This window comes from Hirundo rustica, chromosome Z (assembly GCF_015227805.2).
Source record: "Hirundo rustica isolate bHirRus1 chromosome Z, bHirRus1.pri.v3, whole genome shotgun sequence".
Lineage (NCBI taxonomy): Eukaryota > Metazoa > Chordata > Aves > Passeriformes > Hirundinidae > Hirundo > Hirundo rustica.
Window position 1 is genome coordinate 23108337 of NC_053488.1, and position 17400 is coordinate 23125736.

General features: G+C 43.6%; 1 protein-coding gene across 16 annotated transcripts in view; it reads right to left on the bottom strand.

Annotated features, from left to right (window-relative positions):
- Positions 1–17400, bottom strand: part of CELF4 (CUGBP Elav-like family member 4) — a 715408-nt gene that overhangs the window by 88976 nt on the left and 609032 nt on the right. For all 16 annotated transcript variants that reach the window (XR_005704398.2, XM_040089937.2, XM_058424046.1 and 13 more), the window contains exon 6: positions 4709–4852. Coding sequence is in view for 15 of the 16 variants with exons in the window: in XM_040089937.2 (XP_039945871.1) it covers positions 4709–4852 (144 nt within the window). In the remaining variant the exon portion in view is untranslated. The remainder of the gene's footprint in view (positions 1–4708; positions 4853–17400) is intronic.

Genomic DNA, 17400 nt, shown 5'->3' on the forward strand with positions numbered 1-17400 from the left:
AGCTGATTTTTTTTTTTTTTTTTTTTTTTTTAAGTACCTCTCCAAAATAATTTCACAGTACAAACTGAAGAAATATTGGAAAAAGCAATTCTTCCTGTCAGCACTACCTCAGATCACTTAGCAGAAATATGCTTTCATCTCCATGGGAGCTGGACAGGGAGGCGGAACAGGGCAGCCAGGTTTTTATGGTCAGCATGGTAGTCACTGTTACCCTAACTTCCCAAGGAGACCACTTAAAGTGATGTCTGACATCTTTGCTGTGCTGGACATTCCAAATTTTTGTTGCAGTTATTGTCTGCAGTTCAAGAGCAGCAGCCATTTTTACTTTTTCAGAGTGAGGGGAGATGGGGTTTACTGAGGAAGGACTTTTTCCAGGCCAGAAAACAAATGTTAGAATTGCCTGTGTTTTCTCTGTCCCAGTCTATCTGTTTTTACACACCAACTCTCTGCATATCTCCTGCTGCAGGATGCAATCAGTCCCATGGCTGGAGTTTGGTCAGAAGACTGTGGCTAACAGTCCCACCACATTTTTCATGCAAACTAGATTTATGATTTTAATCTTACCTTAAATAATTTAAAAATTAAATAATTTATACTGTATATGTCACTTTTCAAGGCTCCTTCCCTTGTTCTTACTTTGCTCTTCTGCATTTTCCCATCTCCCTCATCCTTTCTTGATCTGTGCACATTTCCTTTCTGCATGGTGAGGCATCACTGACATGAGACAGGCACTAAACGCTCCTTGCCCTTTTCTTCACTGAACAACCTGCAGGAGCTGTAGCTTATTTGTGCCAGGACTATACCACTACTATTCACAAACTGTTTTGATTGTGATTTTGGGCTTGGCCACCTTAAGTAGGTGTGCTGTGCACTGTGAGGTGGAGAATGCGCCTGCAGGTTCTTTCTAGAGTGGCAGCAAATCAAAGGTGGTGCCAGGTAGCATCATTCTCCTTCTCTCCAGGCTGAATCCAGATCTATATCTCAACCTAGCCTTAGACTGCAGAAACAGCTGTCAGTACCCAGTTGATGTAGATCCACAGTAACCTGACAATGGAAAGAGCTGGTGCCCTGTACGCTTGTGAAATAAAATAAATAATTGCTCCATAAAAAGGGAAGTTAAATGAGTATGAGAAGATATTGCTGAAGAGAAAAAAACTAAAACAATCAAAAAACTCACCCTGAAATAAATTAGAGTAGGGGCTCTGGGAGCTTTAGGAAGCTATGAAATCTGACTTGCCTTGAGCTGCATACAAAAGAGGTGAGGTAGGTCTGATGTGACTTTCAGTGCCACTGAAACAGTAGACAGGGTCCGTGCCAAGCTTTGTCTGGTCTGCTTGAAGGTGGCACATGAGGAAGGGATAGAAAATCACACACAGTGGAGAACTCCCTTTGCTTCCTCATTTTTTTTTGCTTCTGTGTCTGAGGCCAGATGGCTGCTGAACCCCAGGACTGGTTCCTTGGCTGATATGAGATTGTGGCTGCTAATCAGGGTTAAATTGTTTAAGTTGAGGCTGAGGAGGCTGGCAATGTGCAGCAGCAGGGAGAGTTGTGGCATGGCCATTTGCAGGGCTGTAAGGGAGGTAACTTGGAGAGGAGCTGGGACCCAAATCTGTCCTGATGGCAACACTAAAATTTATCTGTCAAGCTTCGATGGACTGGGACCCTTGCTGCCTCTCCTCAGTGGTGCTGCTGGGTTGGCAACCCCATGGCTGCCCACCAATCTATCAAAGAGACATACCATGGGGGTTTCTGTTGTACTGACCACCTTGATGCATTGATACCTTTTTGGGAGCTAACCCAGTCACAGTGATGTGCAAGATGCTTCTCTGGGGGAAATTCAGTAAGAAACTCCAGCAGCGGCGTCCTGAGCAAACTCCTTCATGGGGACAGGCCATTAGAAGCTACTGAAAAAACAGTCATGGGATTGCTTGGGAATTCTTGTATAGAGACATCAGTCGTGTTTGGACTGCTGGGGGATAGCTGGGCAGACAGGCTATGAGTAGGAATCGGAGAACGTGATGTCTCATGCTTGTGTGGCCTTACTATTAAGCACTGAGGCAATTCTTACACTTATGTTACTGCCATACCCCTCTGAGAAAGCTCATGGAGAGACAGTACAAGAGAAAGCCATGTCCCTGAGGGAGAAGAGAAAACAAATAAATCTGATCATCATGAGGAAACAAGGTCAGGGAGTCAAGAAATTCCACCAATGTCACAAGAGCTGCTGGTGGCAGTGGCATCACCCATCAAGACAGTCGTGTTCCTGATATTTCCCCTTCCCTCCTCTTGACTTGCCTTAGCTCTTCAGCTTCAGGCTGAATAAAACTGCTGTCTCCCTTTCCCTCTTCCCAGCTGATTCCTCCATCTCCTGCTGGCATTTGCGAGGTGCCAATCACCCTGATATCTGAGAGCCAGCAGTACGGACTGGATTAATCGGGACGGAGGCAACGTCACAGAGCCTCAACGCTCCCTTCCTTTCCTTTTATGTGAGATGGAGCAGATAGGGAGGCTGATTGAGAGACAGCGTCTGAGCACGCTCTGGGTGTACAGGCACTGCGCAGAAATGTGATCCCATCATTTAGACAGCTCTGAAGTCGCCGGGGTAATTGGTGTCACCAGCTTGTCATATCCAATGGGTCAAGATCTAAAACTTTTTCTTTCCCCCTTATTAGCATTTTTATCAGGAAAAAAAAAAAAAAAAGAGAAAAAAAAAGGGGAAAAAATAAAAAAAAAAGGTACATGTCCAAATCTGCTTTCACAAAAATCAATATGAAAAATATCCATTTGTTTCAAGTGGATGGAAGAAGATCAGAAATTGTTTTTCCTCTTCTTTCCACCTTGATTCCTCACCTCCCTTCATAATTCACCTGTATTATCTGGTGAGAAACAGAGGAAATTTTGTGGTTTAAAGGTTCAAACTTCATCCTCTCATATCAGTATAAAACTTGTCTGGAAATAAGAAGAGTTACTCTAGATTAAAAATAATGCAAGAAGAGTTTTTGGACCAGAACATCAGGATAGTGGTGTCTGTACCATCTCTCCACCTGCCTGACATCTATAGAGTAACACTGAAGACAGTTCTGCCAGACAACCTCAGCAAATGTTTGCCCCAAGCTGTGGATTGCCTCCTGTTAATTCCTCTGGTACATGGGGAAAAAGGCGCTATATCCCTCTGACAGTCTGCTAGCGACTAACCTAGGTTCGTTTGGGATTTACTGTCTCTTCCTCTTCCTTCAGCCTTCCCTGTCTAAGGGGAGTGCTGAATACAGCCAGGCTGAGGAGGAAGTAGCTCTTCTATCATGTGAGGAAGGGAGCAGAGGACAAAGGAAGAGACAGAGACTAACTTTGACAAGGAATAAAAATGAAGATAACAAAATGGAAGTAAAAATAGAATTTTTCTAGAGGAGAGAGAGCAAAAACTCCAGAAGTACACTGAGAGGTGCAGCTGGAAGGAGAGGAGGACTTCAGGGGAGCTTTATGGCCCATCCTCACAACTCTGCATGGCTCACACAAAGGGTAGGCTGGGTTGTACCAAGCATTCAGCAAGGTACAGGACTATCAGAGAAGAGCAGAAACGTCAAGACTTTAAAATTAAAAAGAGAACATGGTGATGTGATGGGAAATGCTTGGTGCCAACACATGAGAAAGAAACAGACAGGCAAGAAAGGAAAACCTTGTGGTCATTGCCCTGGAAGGTGTATTGGCACACCGGGGCGTTATTCCTGAGCTGGCCCTGCATACCTAAGGCAAGGTTTGGGTCTCTCATTCAGGAAAATGCTACTCTGGACAATGTGTTCAACAGTACTTCCCTCCTGTGCACAAATTGTGCAGAGGGCCACATTTGCCATCAAATAGATGAAGCACTGTCACTGCCTGAAAATCTGCCTCAGAGAAAGCAGCCGAGGTCACTGGGCAGTATTGTGTCTGCCTGCTGCAGGCATCACCTCCACCTTCCTCCAAAATATCTGGCAGAGAGTCCAACTTACATGAGCCTGGTCTTGTCTTGCACATACTTGTTAATTTTAGCCTAAGAAAAACAAGTAATTTCAGAGGCATCCATTTCAGAACATCATCAAGAGCCCAGCCTCCTGTAGAGTCACATCTTCTCAAGTTTGGTATGTCCACAGGGAACCTGAAGTTAGCACAACAGGATTTTTTTACCAGTGTGCTTCAATCATACTCTTTGGGGCAGCAGGACTGTGTGTGGGCATATGTCTGTGTGCGCATTTTATTATTATCTATCATGCTTTGTGAATCTAAAAGCATTTCTCTCAACAGCTGCTGTTTTATCCTGTGGTCACTCCAAAGGTACCCACAGTGATGCAAGGTGCAAAGGCATCATGGTGACATGGGGCAGAGAACTGGGATAAACTGAGCAGGCTTATTTTATCCCAATCCTTGAAGTGTAGTTGTGCTTTTATTTGACAACAATGGATTAGTCCCCGCAGTAAGTGTTTTGTAAGTGTCCACACATGACCAAAAGTTATTGGTAGAACTGTCTACAGCATCTTGGAGGCACCTGGGAGATTCCCAGAGTCTACCCTGGATGTCATGGCTGATTTTTATTCCCATCATGTCACCAGTTTAACAGATAAGCCAGTGCTTCCTCTTCTGCCTAGGTTTTTTGTCCATTCCCATGAGTTTTTGTGTATTTCTAGATGATACTCCTCCTCCCATGAAAACATAGAGAGCTGGTGTCTATACTTACTGCCTGTGCATAGGCGCCATAAGCTCCAAACTGGATGGCCATGGGATTGAACATGCCCATTTGTCCTGCCATTTGCTGCATGCGCCTCATTGTACGCTCCTTGTCCGTGTCTGCAAACTTCACCACCAGGCTTGAAGAGGCTCCCTGCAGCACAGAAAACAAAAGGAGACACACAAGGAATGAGCCTGATGCACACCAGCTCATCAATCCATACATCTAAGACAGATTTAGTAAAATGGGATCCAGGTGCTGGTGTTTTCCATGCAACCTATCAGGCTATGAATTTTGACCCTTGCAAGAGGGTGAGAGCATCAGAAGGTAAAAGACCCCAGAAAATGAATGCCAGGAACCTGGCTCCTAACTGCCTCCAAAGTTCAAGTTTCCAGGATGTCATTTACATTTTCTCTGCAAATGTTGTTGCCTTATTCTTTCAGCCTTCAGGCGTAGAATGTTGTCCTCATCAGAAGACAAAGATCTGGACACTGTGCAGCAAAACATATGAGGTTTTGCTGCATGAATGTGATAGGATTTGTGTACTGATTTGTTTTGATGGAATGCGTGAGGTCTCTGCATTCCAGACCCCTGAAGTGGATCACCCTTTCAGAGTACCTTACACTTTGTTGTAATACCCAAGTCCAGTGAGAAATCCCTGCCCAGCCTTGGAGACAGGAGTCAGTATGCTGGGCAGGGTGTTTGTGTTATCATGAAACAGCATCTTTTCAGCACTGCTAAATAAAGGGAGAAAAATAGTACTGGATGGACCTGAGATTCCTCTCCACTAACAGTAGGAAATAGAGGCTACCATGAAAGGCCCCACACATTTCCAGGAAAGATTTACAATTTTAGGATTGTGTCTGCAGTCAAAACCAGCACAGAACTATGGATGATCATCAGGGCTGCCTGCAGAAATCTGTGAAAAATGTAGTGCTTTCAGGAATGAAAGAAATCCCTCTCCTTCCCAAAACCAGATGGAAGGTAAGTAGCTGCAATCCTGAGATTTCTGATAGGAGGCAGAGATGAGAAGAAATAGATCTACTTAGGAAGGTATTTTCTGGTCTGTCTCCAAGGAAGTCCTAAATTCACAGGTTGGTTTTTGCCCACCGGGCAGCCTCCCCAGGGACAGAGGAGGTGTAGGGGAGGGGCAATCCAGCTGCAGCCCTGACAGCAGGGAACAGTCGCTCTGGGAGCTGGGCTGCCACCCAGCCTGGGGAGATGGGCAGGTGAGCTGTCAGGACACTGACAAAAAGCAGCTGAAATCATTTTGTTCCCATAGATTCCATTTTGACAAACTGGTATTCACTGGCAGAAGTACAGTCACTGGGGAAATGACCAGTTCAATTTTTGGCTGTGGCAGTAGAAGAAGACCAGCTACATGCCAGTGGAGCTGAACTGTGGCAGGACCTTTTTTTTCCTAGCAGTAGAGGAATTTTCTGGGATTGCCCAAGAAAAATGTTATTAACTGGCTTCCACATGCCTCTATGTACCTGTAACCAGAAAAAAATAGCCTCAGTGAAAGCAGAATTGCTCTGCTACAAATTGGGAAAAGTGTAGTAAGCCACAGCTATAGATGTACATATGTAAGTCTAAGCTATATATACTCAGTAGCCTCTTCAGATCCTCAGTTATGAATAAAGACTTGAAGGAATTATCTTACTAAAAAAAGACCCCAACAATCTAACACCACACACTGAGTGATGTTCCCTTGGATTAGCAATCTGTTCTGGGAGAAAGCGATTTTCTTTGGCAAAGAATCTTTCTTTTTGACCTGTTAATGTCTCTCTAATAAATCTATAACCCACTCAACAAAATGTGGTAATGAGCAAAGTTTTGAAAGAAGCGCTTCAGGAAAACAAAGGGATGCAGAGATGAATGCTCTATTCAAAAATAGTGACCAATCTTCAGCAGTTATTATAACGCCAAAACAGAGGGAGGAGTGGAAGAGAGGAGAGAAAAAAAAAAAACAAAAAAACAAAAAAACAACCCAAAACCTGCAGCCAAAATTCCCCTGCATTTCTGTTGAAGGCTGGGTAACTTAATTTTTCTTTAGATCACATGATACAGATATTGATCCTTCCCCAAATCACACTCTTAATTGCAGCTCGTCGACAAATGAATATTTTAATGCATACATTTCCTGCTAATTATCACCTGGACTAGTTCTTAATTAGGCTTCAACACTCATTTAATTAACCCTGATCCAAGAGACTGTTTGGAAACTTGCATGTAATGATTTAGACCTATTTGCAGCTGTATTGGAGGGAGGCACTGGTCCACAGCAGATTGGGCTGTTCAGAGCTGCTGTTGTGATTTGCAGAGCAGAGCCTGCATCATAATGGGCACAACTCAGGATGGAGGATTTTGAAACTGAGTAACGTGAGAGTGTATATTCCTCTCTGTGGAAGGGGTTTTGAAGATGTGACCTGTTCTTGTTAGCATGACAGAGAAGCGTAAATAAGTTAGCGTCTTCCTTTTCTTTCAATCTCTCTTTGCCCTGGAAGTCTTAGGGCCAGAAAACTGCCTCAGGCATTGGCTGATGCACACATGGTTGGAAACTAAGCTATTATTGTAGATGGCATCATGAAAACATGGGTAACTTCCACATGAAATGCTTGCCCCTGGAGTGTTCTTCCCTTCTGATGTGAGTCATAGTGACTGCACAGCAGTTGTTTGACCCAATGGGATCTCATCTTGCCTCCTGAGAGATGTTTTTCTGGGTTGCTTGTCGCAGTAGGACTTCAGGCCTCTTTGAACATTGCTATCATATACACAGGGCAGAGAGGCCATTTGCAAATAGATGCAAGCTAAACAACACCCTACAAAGAAAAAAGAGAAAAAGAAAAGGTTTTCCTAAGAGTTCTCTGCAATGAGATGTGCATGTAAGCAGTTAAAGATGTGTAGCCAGTAGAAATGTTGCATTGCTCTTGAATATGAGGACTGACCTTGGGATTGATGCTTTCAGTATGTGGTTCCTCATGTGCAGCTCTTTCATGTGACCCAAAGGAAATCAGGCAGTAAACTGTATCAGATTAGCCAGTACAGGACTTCTAGCAGTGGAGCCAAATATTGCTGTTCGTATCCAGCAGAACAAGGCTACTTTCTACTCCAGTGACTTCTACTAATCTACTGGATAATAATAGAAACGCCCCAGAATGGGCCAGATTTTCCATAGGGTAGAAATGCTGCAGCCCTTCATCTGGACTATTTATTGCTTCTGTGAGGAGTTAAACCGTGGTGTAAATCAGCTGTTGCCTGCTGACAAAGGCAATGGATCCTGTCTGCTCTGTCATTTACTAGTAATATATAATCTCCTTGCTCTCTCTGGTTCTTGGACTGGACTTCAAATTTTGCTAAACCCCATGAGAGTTACGCTGGGTAAGTCAACAACATTTCAAGGGTACTTCTGCATTTTTTGGAGGAAAGAACCTGTTCATTTCTCTACCCTGCAGACCCAGAGTTAGAAGATTCTATCATGAAAGTGAGCATTCCTGCTGGTGCGCCTGCAATAGGCTGCTTGCAATTGGAATTTATCTCTTTTCCCATCAAATCAACAACCTTTTTCAAGTGCTTTGATATCTACTGATGAAAAGACTGATAAAGGCTATGAATTATTTTGCTTCTCCTATTCTCTCTTGGGCCAGCAAGTCGACTTAATATGACTATCTTTCTTCCCATCCCCCTCCCATGCATGGTAATGAATTGCTGTCCTTAGTCAGCTGAGTCAGGTACTCTCTAGGTTCGTGAGGCGAGGGAAAAGATGGAGGAACAATCACTCTGCACCACACTCACTTTGTAATCCCTAATCAGAGTCCTCTGTGAGAAAAACTAATTTCCCAGCCTGTCCTGACATGTGAAATAAAGTCATTCTTGAAAACAGGAGCTTGACAGGTCGCTTGTGAAATTTCATATTCAGCTAAAAATAAAATATCCATCCATTGATATTTCATTTAAAGGCAAAGGAAAACAAATCTATTGTCTGGTTGTTGGAACTTTTCCCCATTAGATATGGTCTTCCAAATAGAGTGTATACACAAATTAAGTAAAAGCATTTTAGGAGGCTAAACATTACTGTCTGGCAGCAGGGAATGACCACAGAATCCATTAGGATAGATAAGACCTTTGTGATAATAGAGCCTAACCTATGACCTTACACCACTGTGTCCACCAGACCATGGCACTGAGTGCCACATCTAGTCTTTTCTTAAACACCTCCAGGAACAGTGACTCTACAGCCTCCCTGGGCAGCCCATTCCAATGCCCAATCACCCTTTCTGTGAAGAAATTTCTCCTAATGTCCAACCTAAATCTTGCTTGGAGCAGCTTAAGATTGTGTCCTATTGTCTGGGAGAAGAAACTGACCCTCCCATGGCTACAGACTCCTGTCAGCAAGTTGTAGAGAGCAATGCAGAGGTTCCCCATGAGCCTCTTCTTCTCCAGGCTTCCAACAGACCCCAGGCTCCTCAGACATTCCTCACAGGACTTATGCTGTAGGGGACAGGAATGCAGGTGACCTTGTCCCTGATAAGTAACAGCTGTGTTGATTACCCAATAGAACCTCTCCCTGATGAGTCATAGCTATATCCAATAAAGATAAGTGTGATAAAAGAGAGTGGGTTAGCTGATGAGGGGGAAACATGAAAGAGGAGGAACCTTGAGGGAGTGGGAATGAGAGGATTGCAAAGAACTAGGATCCTGGTGAGAGAGAATCACTGCTGTGAGGTTAGCCTGGGTCTGCAGTTAGAGACTGTTGTTAGAACTTGCAGCCATAGTCTAGCTGGGTAAAAGCCTGCAGTCAGAGCCTGCAATCGTACATGCAGACATACTTTAGTAGGAAATAACCAGCTATCAGAGGCTGAAAGGGAAACCTACAGTAGGAGCTTGCTGCAGCCAGAGCCAGTGAATAGTTGGAGTCAGGATGGCTGAGCTGTAAAGAGGAATAAACTAGGACCCTTTTCATCCTGTGATAAGCAAGAAGTCTGTGTCTTGACTCATTTTTACCCTCTAGGAAGAGGATTGTTGCAACATTATGCTACCCTTCACCAACTTGGTTGCCCCTTTCTGGACACATTCCAGCATCTCAACATCCTTCCTAAACTGGGGGGCCCAGAACTGGACAGGGGATTTAACGTAGAGCCTCACTAGTGCCAAGTATGGAGGAAGAATGACTTCCCTGCTCCTGCTGGCCACACCATTCCTGATACAGGCCAGGTGCCATTGGCCTTCTTGGCCACCTGGGTACACTGCTGGCTCGTGTTCAGTCAGCTGTCTGCTGTTCGGTGACTCTGTCTCCGGCCTGTCGCACTGCAGGAGGCCGTTGCGGCCAGAGTGCAGGACCCAGGACCCCATCCATTGTTCAATTCAGCCCTCCTATTCAGCCTGTCAATGTCCTTCTGAAAAGCACTCCTACCCCGTGACACCTGCAAGTTTGCTGATGGTAGACACAACCCTCTCATCCAGATCATCAATAAAACAGGACAGGGCCCAACATCAATCCCTGGAGGACACCACTACCTGGATGCAGCACCGTTCACCATCACTCTCTGGGCCCAGCCTTCCAGCCACTTCTTAACCCAGAGAAGAGTGCTCCTGTCCAAGCCATGGGCTGCCAGCTTTTCCAGGAGGATGCTGTGGGAGACAGTGTCCTCCTCCTAAATCCATGCTAGCTAGGTCTCAGCCCTCATCTGTCTTACAGGTGCCATGTGATGACGCTCAAGGTGATGTATTCCATAACCTTGCTGGGAACCAAGACCTATAAATCTGCTCTCTTTCAGAAAGTTATTGATCTCCCCAGATGGTTAGACACCTTTTTCCTTCAAAACTGATGAATCTGGGCCTAATTTGTCAGTCATTAAATTCTGTTTCACTTCAAGTTTAGTGAATCTCCTGCTGAAGGCAAAAATATATTTAAGTACTTTAACACAAGAATGTCTTGTGGAGATGGACCTTTACACCTTCACTAGCTCAAATGGAAAAAGTTCTGGGCCAAAAAAATTTTTTTTAAAAAAATGTTATATTGAAGTTCCAGTGACTAAAGCTCTTGAGTATAAGAGATATGCATGTCCTATAAAATACCTCCTAAAATTCATCCATGAACACAAGGGTGCTGTATGAGTAGGTGCTGCTGGATGCTCCTCTTATAGGCAATGACTGTATTCCTAAGAGGCACTGCAGAAATGGGTTTACTTGTGGTGGAAATTTTGCCTTAGCACTCCCTTATAGACTACAAAGCAGAGCTGGGAGGATGCTGACCTTCAGCAAGACAATCAGGCTAATATTTCCATACAAGGATACTTGATGTTAAGGCCCAAAAGCCAAAGGAGTATTTCTTTGCTTTGGGCTCTGTCATCTCAGGCCATTTGGAATGATGCCCCCTAAGTCTGAAAACAAACTTTTAATTTTTTTTTGGAAATGCCTAGGCAGCTCTATTGAAAAGAGGGCTGCTGAATTAGACAGTGGGGTTTGACTGCAACCTGGGATTTTAGGCAAGCAAAAAAGATACTACAGATTAAACTGCAGAGCAGTGGGAATTTCAGCTAGGCAGAAGTGTAATTACCCAGGCTGGAAGGTGATCAAAAGACCAGGACTAACATCCCTCCCGTCTTGTGAAATATGCTATTTTTCTGCACTCAGGGCTTCAATTTCATGTCTCTTCTGAAAGATGAGTAGGACACCAGTCACTAGGAGCTATTTTCATTGTACAGTCCTGAGAGCTGGTTTAGACACTCTTGAGAGTGACAGAGATGGAGAGGGAAAAGGAGGCATTCATCCAGGACTGTAGTGATGGACCCTTAGATAATGCTGCTCCCTCAGTAGAGAAGATTCTTCATGCAATGTCTAAGCAGAGAGAGGTGCTGCAGGTACTTCCCTTCACAAGTCTCCAGAGCTGTTAATTTATTTGGAGTAGAAGCTTGATTTAGGTTTTATTTGCCCATACACTACTTACTAGGTGTCTCTCAGAGCTAAAGTTATTGCTTTCCACAGGGCAACAGAATCATTGAGTCCGGGTGTCACTGTACCCAATTCTAATTAGGAAGAACTCAATATATAACCCAGGTGTTAGTATGCCCCTCAAATCAAAGCCAGATAGCTGAAAAACCTAAACTTAAAAGCAGACTCCTTCAAGCACTTCTGTATATTTCAGCTCAGTCTATGAATGATAAAAGTCCTCACAAAATTATTCACCTTCCTTAATGCATTATGAAGTAGGACGTATCGTTAGACCAACAGATTAGAAATTCTTTCTGATATTTAGGACTGCGAAAGCAGTAAATATTTTTTTTTGTCTATTTGAAGAAAAACATAAAATACAGAATCTCAAAGAAAATGTTGTATATTTCCCCCTTACAATAAGAGCAACATGGTTTGAAAGATTAGGTATGTTTAGTTCCTTTTTAACCAAAAAAATATACGTACCCATAAAATATCCTTATACACCCCCCCCTCCCCACCCCCCCCCCCCCCAAAAAAAAAAGCTTAATATAATTAAGCCTTAGACTTTTAATATCATATTTGATAGATGCAGTATAGAGCCCTTTGAATGATCTTTCCTTTCAGTTTAAACAAGCAAGGATGAAAATAAGAGAAGTGGAATTATTCCAGAGTCATACAGTGAATTGACTGTTGTCAAAACAAAGTAGCATCTCAAGCAGCTGTGAGATCCTAATGCTTCAGGACTCTGCTCACAAGAGTTCCACACCTCTTTAGCAGCTGAGGATGAGGACATGAACAGCCTAGGATGACTTGGGGAAAAAAAGAAAAGAAAAAAGGTATAGAAGGGCTGGCAAGCTGGGCAGGTACACTTCAGCTGTTCCTATGACATAAAAGAACATTTCCATGGCACTGCATTGGCAACAGCTTGCACATGGCTGTGCCTCCCAGATCCCTGTCATGCTGCAAGACCCTAGGCTATTGCGGTGTAAACCATGTTGCTCAACTGAGTTAGTAAAAGATTTGGATTTTTGCAACATATTTAAACTGAAGATCTCCAAGCACTGTCCAGCCATGAGCTGGACCAGATGAGCTTTAAAGGTTGCTTCTAACCCAAACTTTTCTGTGATTCCAGAATTGAGAAAATATTCTGCTTTTAGGGAGGTGTTGCCCATGTTTTAATACAGAGAAACAGATGGTCAACTGAAGTTATGAAATGGTGTAAATTCAGTGAAGATCTCCAAGGTTTTCATGGAATAAGAAGTTGGTTTGTGTTGAAGGATTTGCCCTTGCTGCATTCCACTCCACTAAGACTGAAACATGCCACCTTCATAGCCACCAATCCTGTGAGCACTAACCAGGCAGATCTTTGGAATGGGAAATCAAGCTCCCATTGTGATGGGAGAAGCTCTTCAATGTGATTTCGCTTGCTAGCGGACATCTGAGATAAAGGCATTGGTGTCTGGTAGGATGCTTCACATTCATGAATTTGTTTGAGCATCAATTGAGAGTCTTATTTGAAAGTCATTTTTTTGATTCTTTGAGGACATCTTTGTCCTCTAAAAATTAATTTTGAACTTTGCAAAACTCTTTTGGGTAATAGCTACTGCATCACTATGCTATGTTTTGGATAGGGATAGCATTCTACCAGTTACTAAGGTCTTTCTGTTTTCCTCACAAGAATGTGTGTTATCAATCCTGATGACACACCTGAGCAAGGCTGGGAAGGAGTGAATTAAAGGGAAAAAAATGAGAAGCATCCAGAGTGATTTAATGCTGATCCAGATCCTACTTAACTATGTAGGAAGTTCCCACTATATAAATGAGACTTAGATCAAAAGATACAGAAGAGAAAAGGAGGAAGAAAGAGATGCCCCCAAAGTGAGCAGAAGAGGTAAAGGCAATGCTGATATCTTTAATCCTTGTTAGAAGAAGGTGGTGATGCCCAGCGGAGCTACCTCCAGTTGTCCAGGACCTCCCCTGGCAGTCAGGGACTGTTTAATGTCTCCCAGGCTGGAGGCTTATCAATGACTCTGATATTCCAGTAAGGTCATTACTTTAATTGTTTTAGCCCCTCAAGCCCTAATCTCACACAGATTAGACAAGACTTGAGTGGAGTAAGAATTGCTGGGGCTGCTGTCATCACCAGGACCTGGGCAGCTCTTGGCAGTGACATGATCCTGTTCCTGCTTTCCTATGCCATCTCCACAGCTGCTGATTTAATGCCCAGCTCTCATCAGACCTGTGAAGCGGGGGGGGTGGTGGTGTGGTGTGGTGTGTGTGCCAATTAATTTGTTTTTTTTTCCAGAATGAGGTAATGTGGCTCACAAGCAGTTACCACTTGTATCCTCTTTGGAGGTGGTGAATGCTATGGGTCAGAGGGAACAGAGAAGCCCAGGGAAGATGTCCAGTGATGTCATGTCCCACAAGCCACTTCAGTGTCCTGCTGGATGACTGTGTGGTTTTGGAGATGTAACCAGAGAAGCAAAGGTCATATTCGGTGCCAGCATGGTTCACACCCCATGTCAGGCATCCAGGCTGTCCGTATCTCTGCTCTGGAACCCGAAAATGTGATTAATTAATTAATTTATGTAACTGTGGGATATGCAGGGAACACAGTCTTACAATTTTATTTTTTATAGGAGGAATTAAGGGAAATTATGACAACACTGGGAAACTGCTCTCCCAAAGCTTGTAGAATCACCAGTCTTGAGGGAGGTGGTGGGATGGGGTCTACGAGCTTTATTCCCCCCACCATTTGGAGCCCACTGCCCAATGAAAAGGAAAGATGAGCTATCAAGAGTCACTGGACTTTGGTGGTAGAAATGGCTGCAAACTAACATGTAGGTATTACATGCCCACTGCTTTTTTCACCCTAAAGGACAATATACACCTTTATAAATGGTATTTAAGTAACATATTCAAAAAATCATTCATTACTGGAAAGAGGGCCAGGCCTGCTGCTAGTGACTTATTAATGGGTTCCTAAGGTATTACTACTTTTTAATAGAAGGAATGGATGTGCTGTGCTTTGCCCTGAGTTAAACAAGACAGCCTCTGTGTTGCACAATGACGTTGCAAGGAATGTGTGTTCTTTAGAGTTCAAGACCAACAGAATAGAAAAATAAAAGGGTCAGAGTTGACATCTCCATTTTCACCTATCAGCTTCTCTAGCAACAATCATGTAAAACCAGGCCTCAGCCTTCTGCATTAATCTGGACGGGTGGACTGGCAGTGATGGTACCTCACTCTGCCTAGACTTTTGATTTGGGGCAACTGTCTTTCAGCCAAATTCGAGTCATGAAGGTCACTTAGATGCTGGAGTTTCATCAACTTTCAGCCTGGATTACCTCTGAAAATCTCCTCTTTATGTTTCTGTGGTCATGTAAAAGATAAGTCTAATGGATTTTCCATTTCCTATTTTAGTTTCAAGAAGAGGAGGCTCAAGAAGAGAATTTATGGTTCTCTATGATTATCTGAAAGGAGGTTGTAGAGAGGTGGGGACTGATCTTTCCTACTATGCCTGCAATGGAAGATCAGAGGAAGTAGCCTTAAGCTGAGACAGGAGAGATCCAGAGTAGGTATTAGAAAAGAAAATCACTGTTAGGGTTGTCAGGCATTGGAACAGGTTGCCTGGAGTCACCATTCCTGGAGCCACTATCCCTGGAGGAATGGTGGAGTCACCATCCCTGGAGGTGTTTAAGAGGCATCTGGACCTGGGTGATGTGGTTTAGGAGTAACAAAGGTGGTGCTGGGTGGATAGTTGGACTTAAAAATCTCTTCCAACTTTGATGATTCTATTGAAGCTACCTATTGATAGCATGATTCTATTTACTCTGACAGCCTGAAGGGCTCAGTGACTGTGTCTCTACTGATTCTCACAATGTGGCTTTTATTAATTGAGAACTTGTTGGAATCTCAATGAGAGTAAATCTTTTTTGTTAATTAATACTCTGAATTGTGGTCTGTTTAATTGTTATCCGTTTATACTATGGGTTTGTCTGCGGTTCTATTTATGTTACTGAGATGTTTTGAAGACATTTTTGGGAAGTGAGGGTGTGAATTGAAGGCTTCAAGTTTGATATTCTCAATTCTTTATTTCCCAGATATCAATAAATATTAAGATTTAGATTCTCAAGTGTTCACTTGTTATTACTTCTCTACTGGAACCAAGAACAAGAACTGCTGTCACTTAGCTGAGAACAGGCTAAACATGTAGATTAATTATGGGAAAGACTGCTTCACTCCCATGCATTGTGTTATTATTTCTTTTGCTTCTCTCTTGTGTCTTGTCTAAGAGACGTTCAGACGATCTAATTGGGCATCAATTCTAAACCCTCAGCTACTCAAGACAGTCAGGTTCTAGACCCTCTCCATCACCTGTAACAAAAGTGTAGATAACCTTGAATTTTTATACTTTGACTGACACTTTGAAGTGATTTATCCAGCCAGGTTAACCCAGGCCTTTAGATAGGAAACTGCTGAGTGTAGGAACTGTCCTGTCAGGAGTTTTTATGGTGTATAGCACATGGCAAGTTTCTCTAGGAACAACCATAACCACATTTCCAGCAGTAGCAGTCTGAGAGGATGTCTACTAGAGTTTCTGGGAGGATGAAAATAATGTTCTAGTTAATGTGAGTCCTGCGAACATGAAGATGTGGCTCCACACTACCGACTCACAGATTTGGAAGACTTCCTGAAGTATATGTCTTGCTGGAATTGGAATGCATGACAGGTTTTAAACAGCAACATAACTATCCCAACTTTGTGGAAATGACAAACCCTTCTGAGCATTAAAGGCTGCCATGAGCCTGAGGAGAGTAGGGGAGTGTGCAGCTGGAAGTGTGTGCATATTTACGAAGAAGGGAGGAGCGATGAGGAAAGTTTCTCCTATGAAAGAAATGATCTAATTTGAAGCAAGTCCCTCATGGGAAGAGCTGTGACAGAGGCTGCTCTGTTCCTGTTAATTTTCACAGTGCAGCTGTCAGCGGGTCTGTAAATAGTACTCTGCGAAGCCAACGCTTCTTATCCACACATCAACCATTCAATTAACAGAAGAACAGAAGAAGGAAATAAAGTGCACCACAGCCTTCTATCACGGCTTTGATGTTTTCCAGCAATTTATGAAAGTGTACACAAATCTAATTACAAGCCCCACTGCTTCCCATTTACATGGAGCTCCTCAAGTTCAGAGCTGTTTATATAAAAAATAATTGTTAAAAATACCTCAGCTGATCTACGGCATTGTGGCCCCCCACTCACTGGAGCCACCAGGCTGCTCCTCCCAGGGAGTTCTCGCCGACTCAGTGCTTTGGTGCAGCCTGCTCCTGCAAAATTTGCTTCCCCACCACTCCGTGAGCGTAGCACCCGGGCTGCAGTGTCATCGTGCTCACAAAAGCCCATTTCCTTAATTTTTTTTCCACCTGCTCAGAGCTCCTTTTACACACTCTGCATTGCTTTCCCCTCCACCCCTAATTCACCTAAATATTTCTCTGCTGTGTTAGTGGGGTTGGGTGCAGCTGCTCAGCTGGTTTCCACAGTGGGGCTGTGTCTGAAGGCAGGTTCACAGAGCTTTGCAAAGCCAGAGCTGCACTGTGGGAATGCACAGCAATAACAGCAGTCATTAGTGCGAGCTGGGGGTGGTTTCCTTGTGGGGTGCCTGATCATCCAAAGCCAGAAAGATGAGGACCAGTGCCCTGTTTGCCTGTAGTTTGAAAGAGGCCACTGCACAGGACAAAGACATTTGTAAGCCTTGGTTTAGTGCCTGA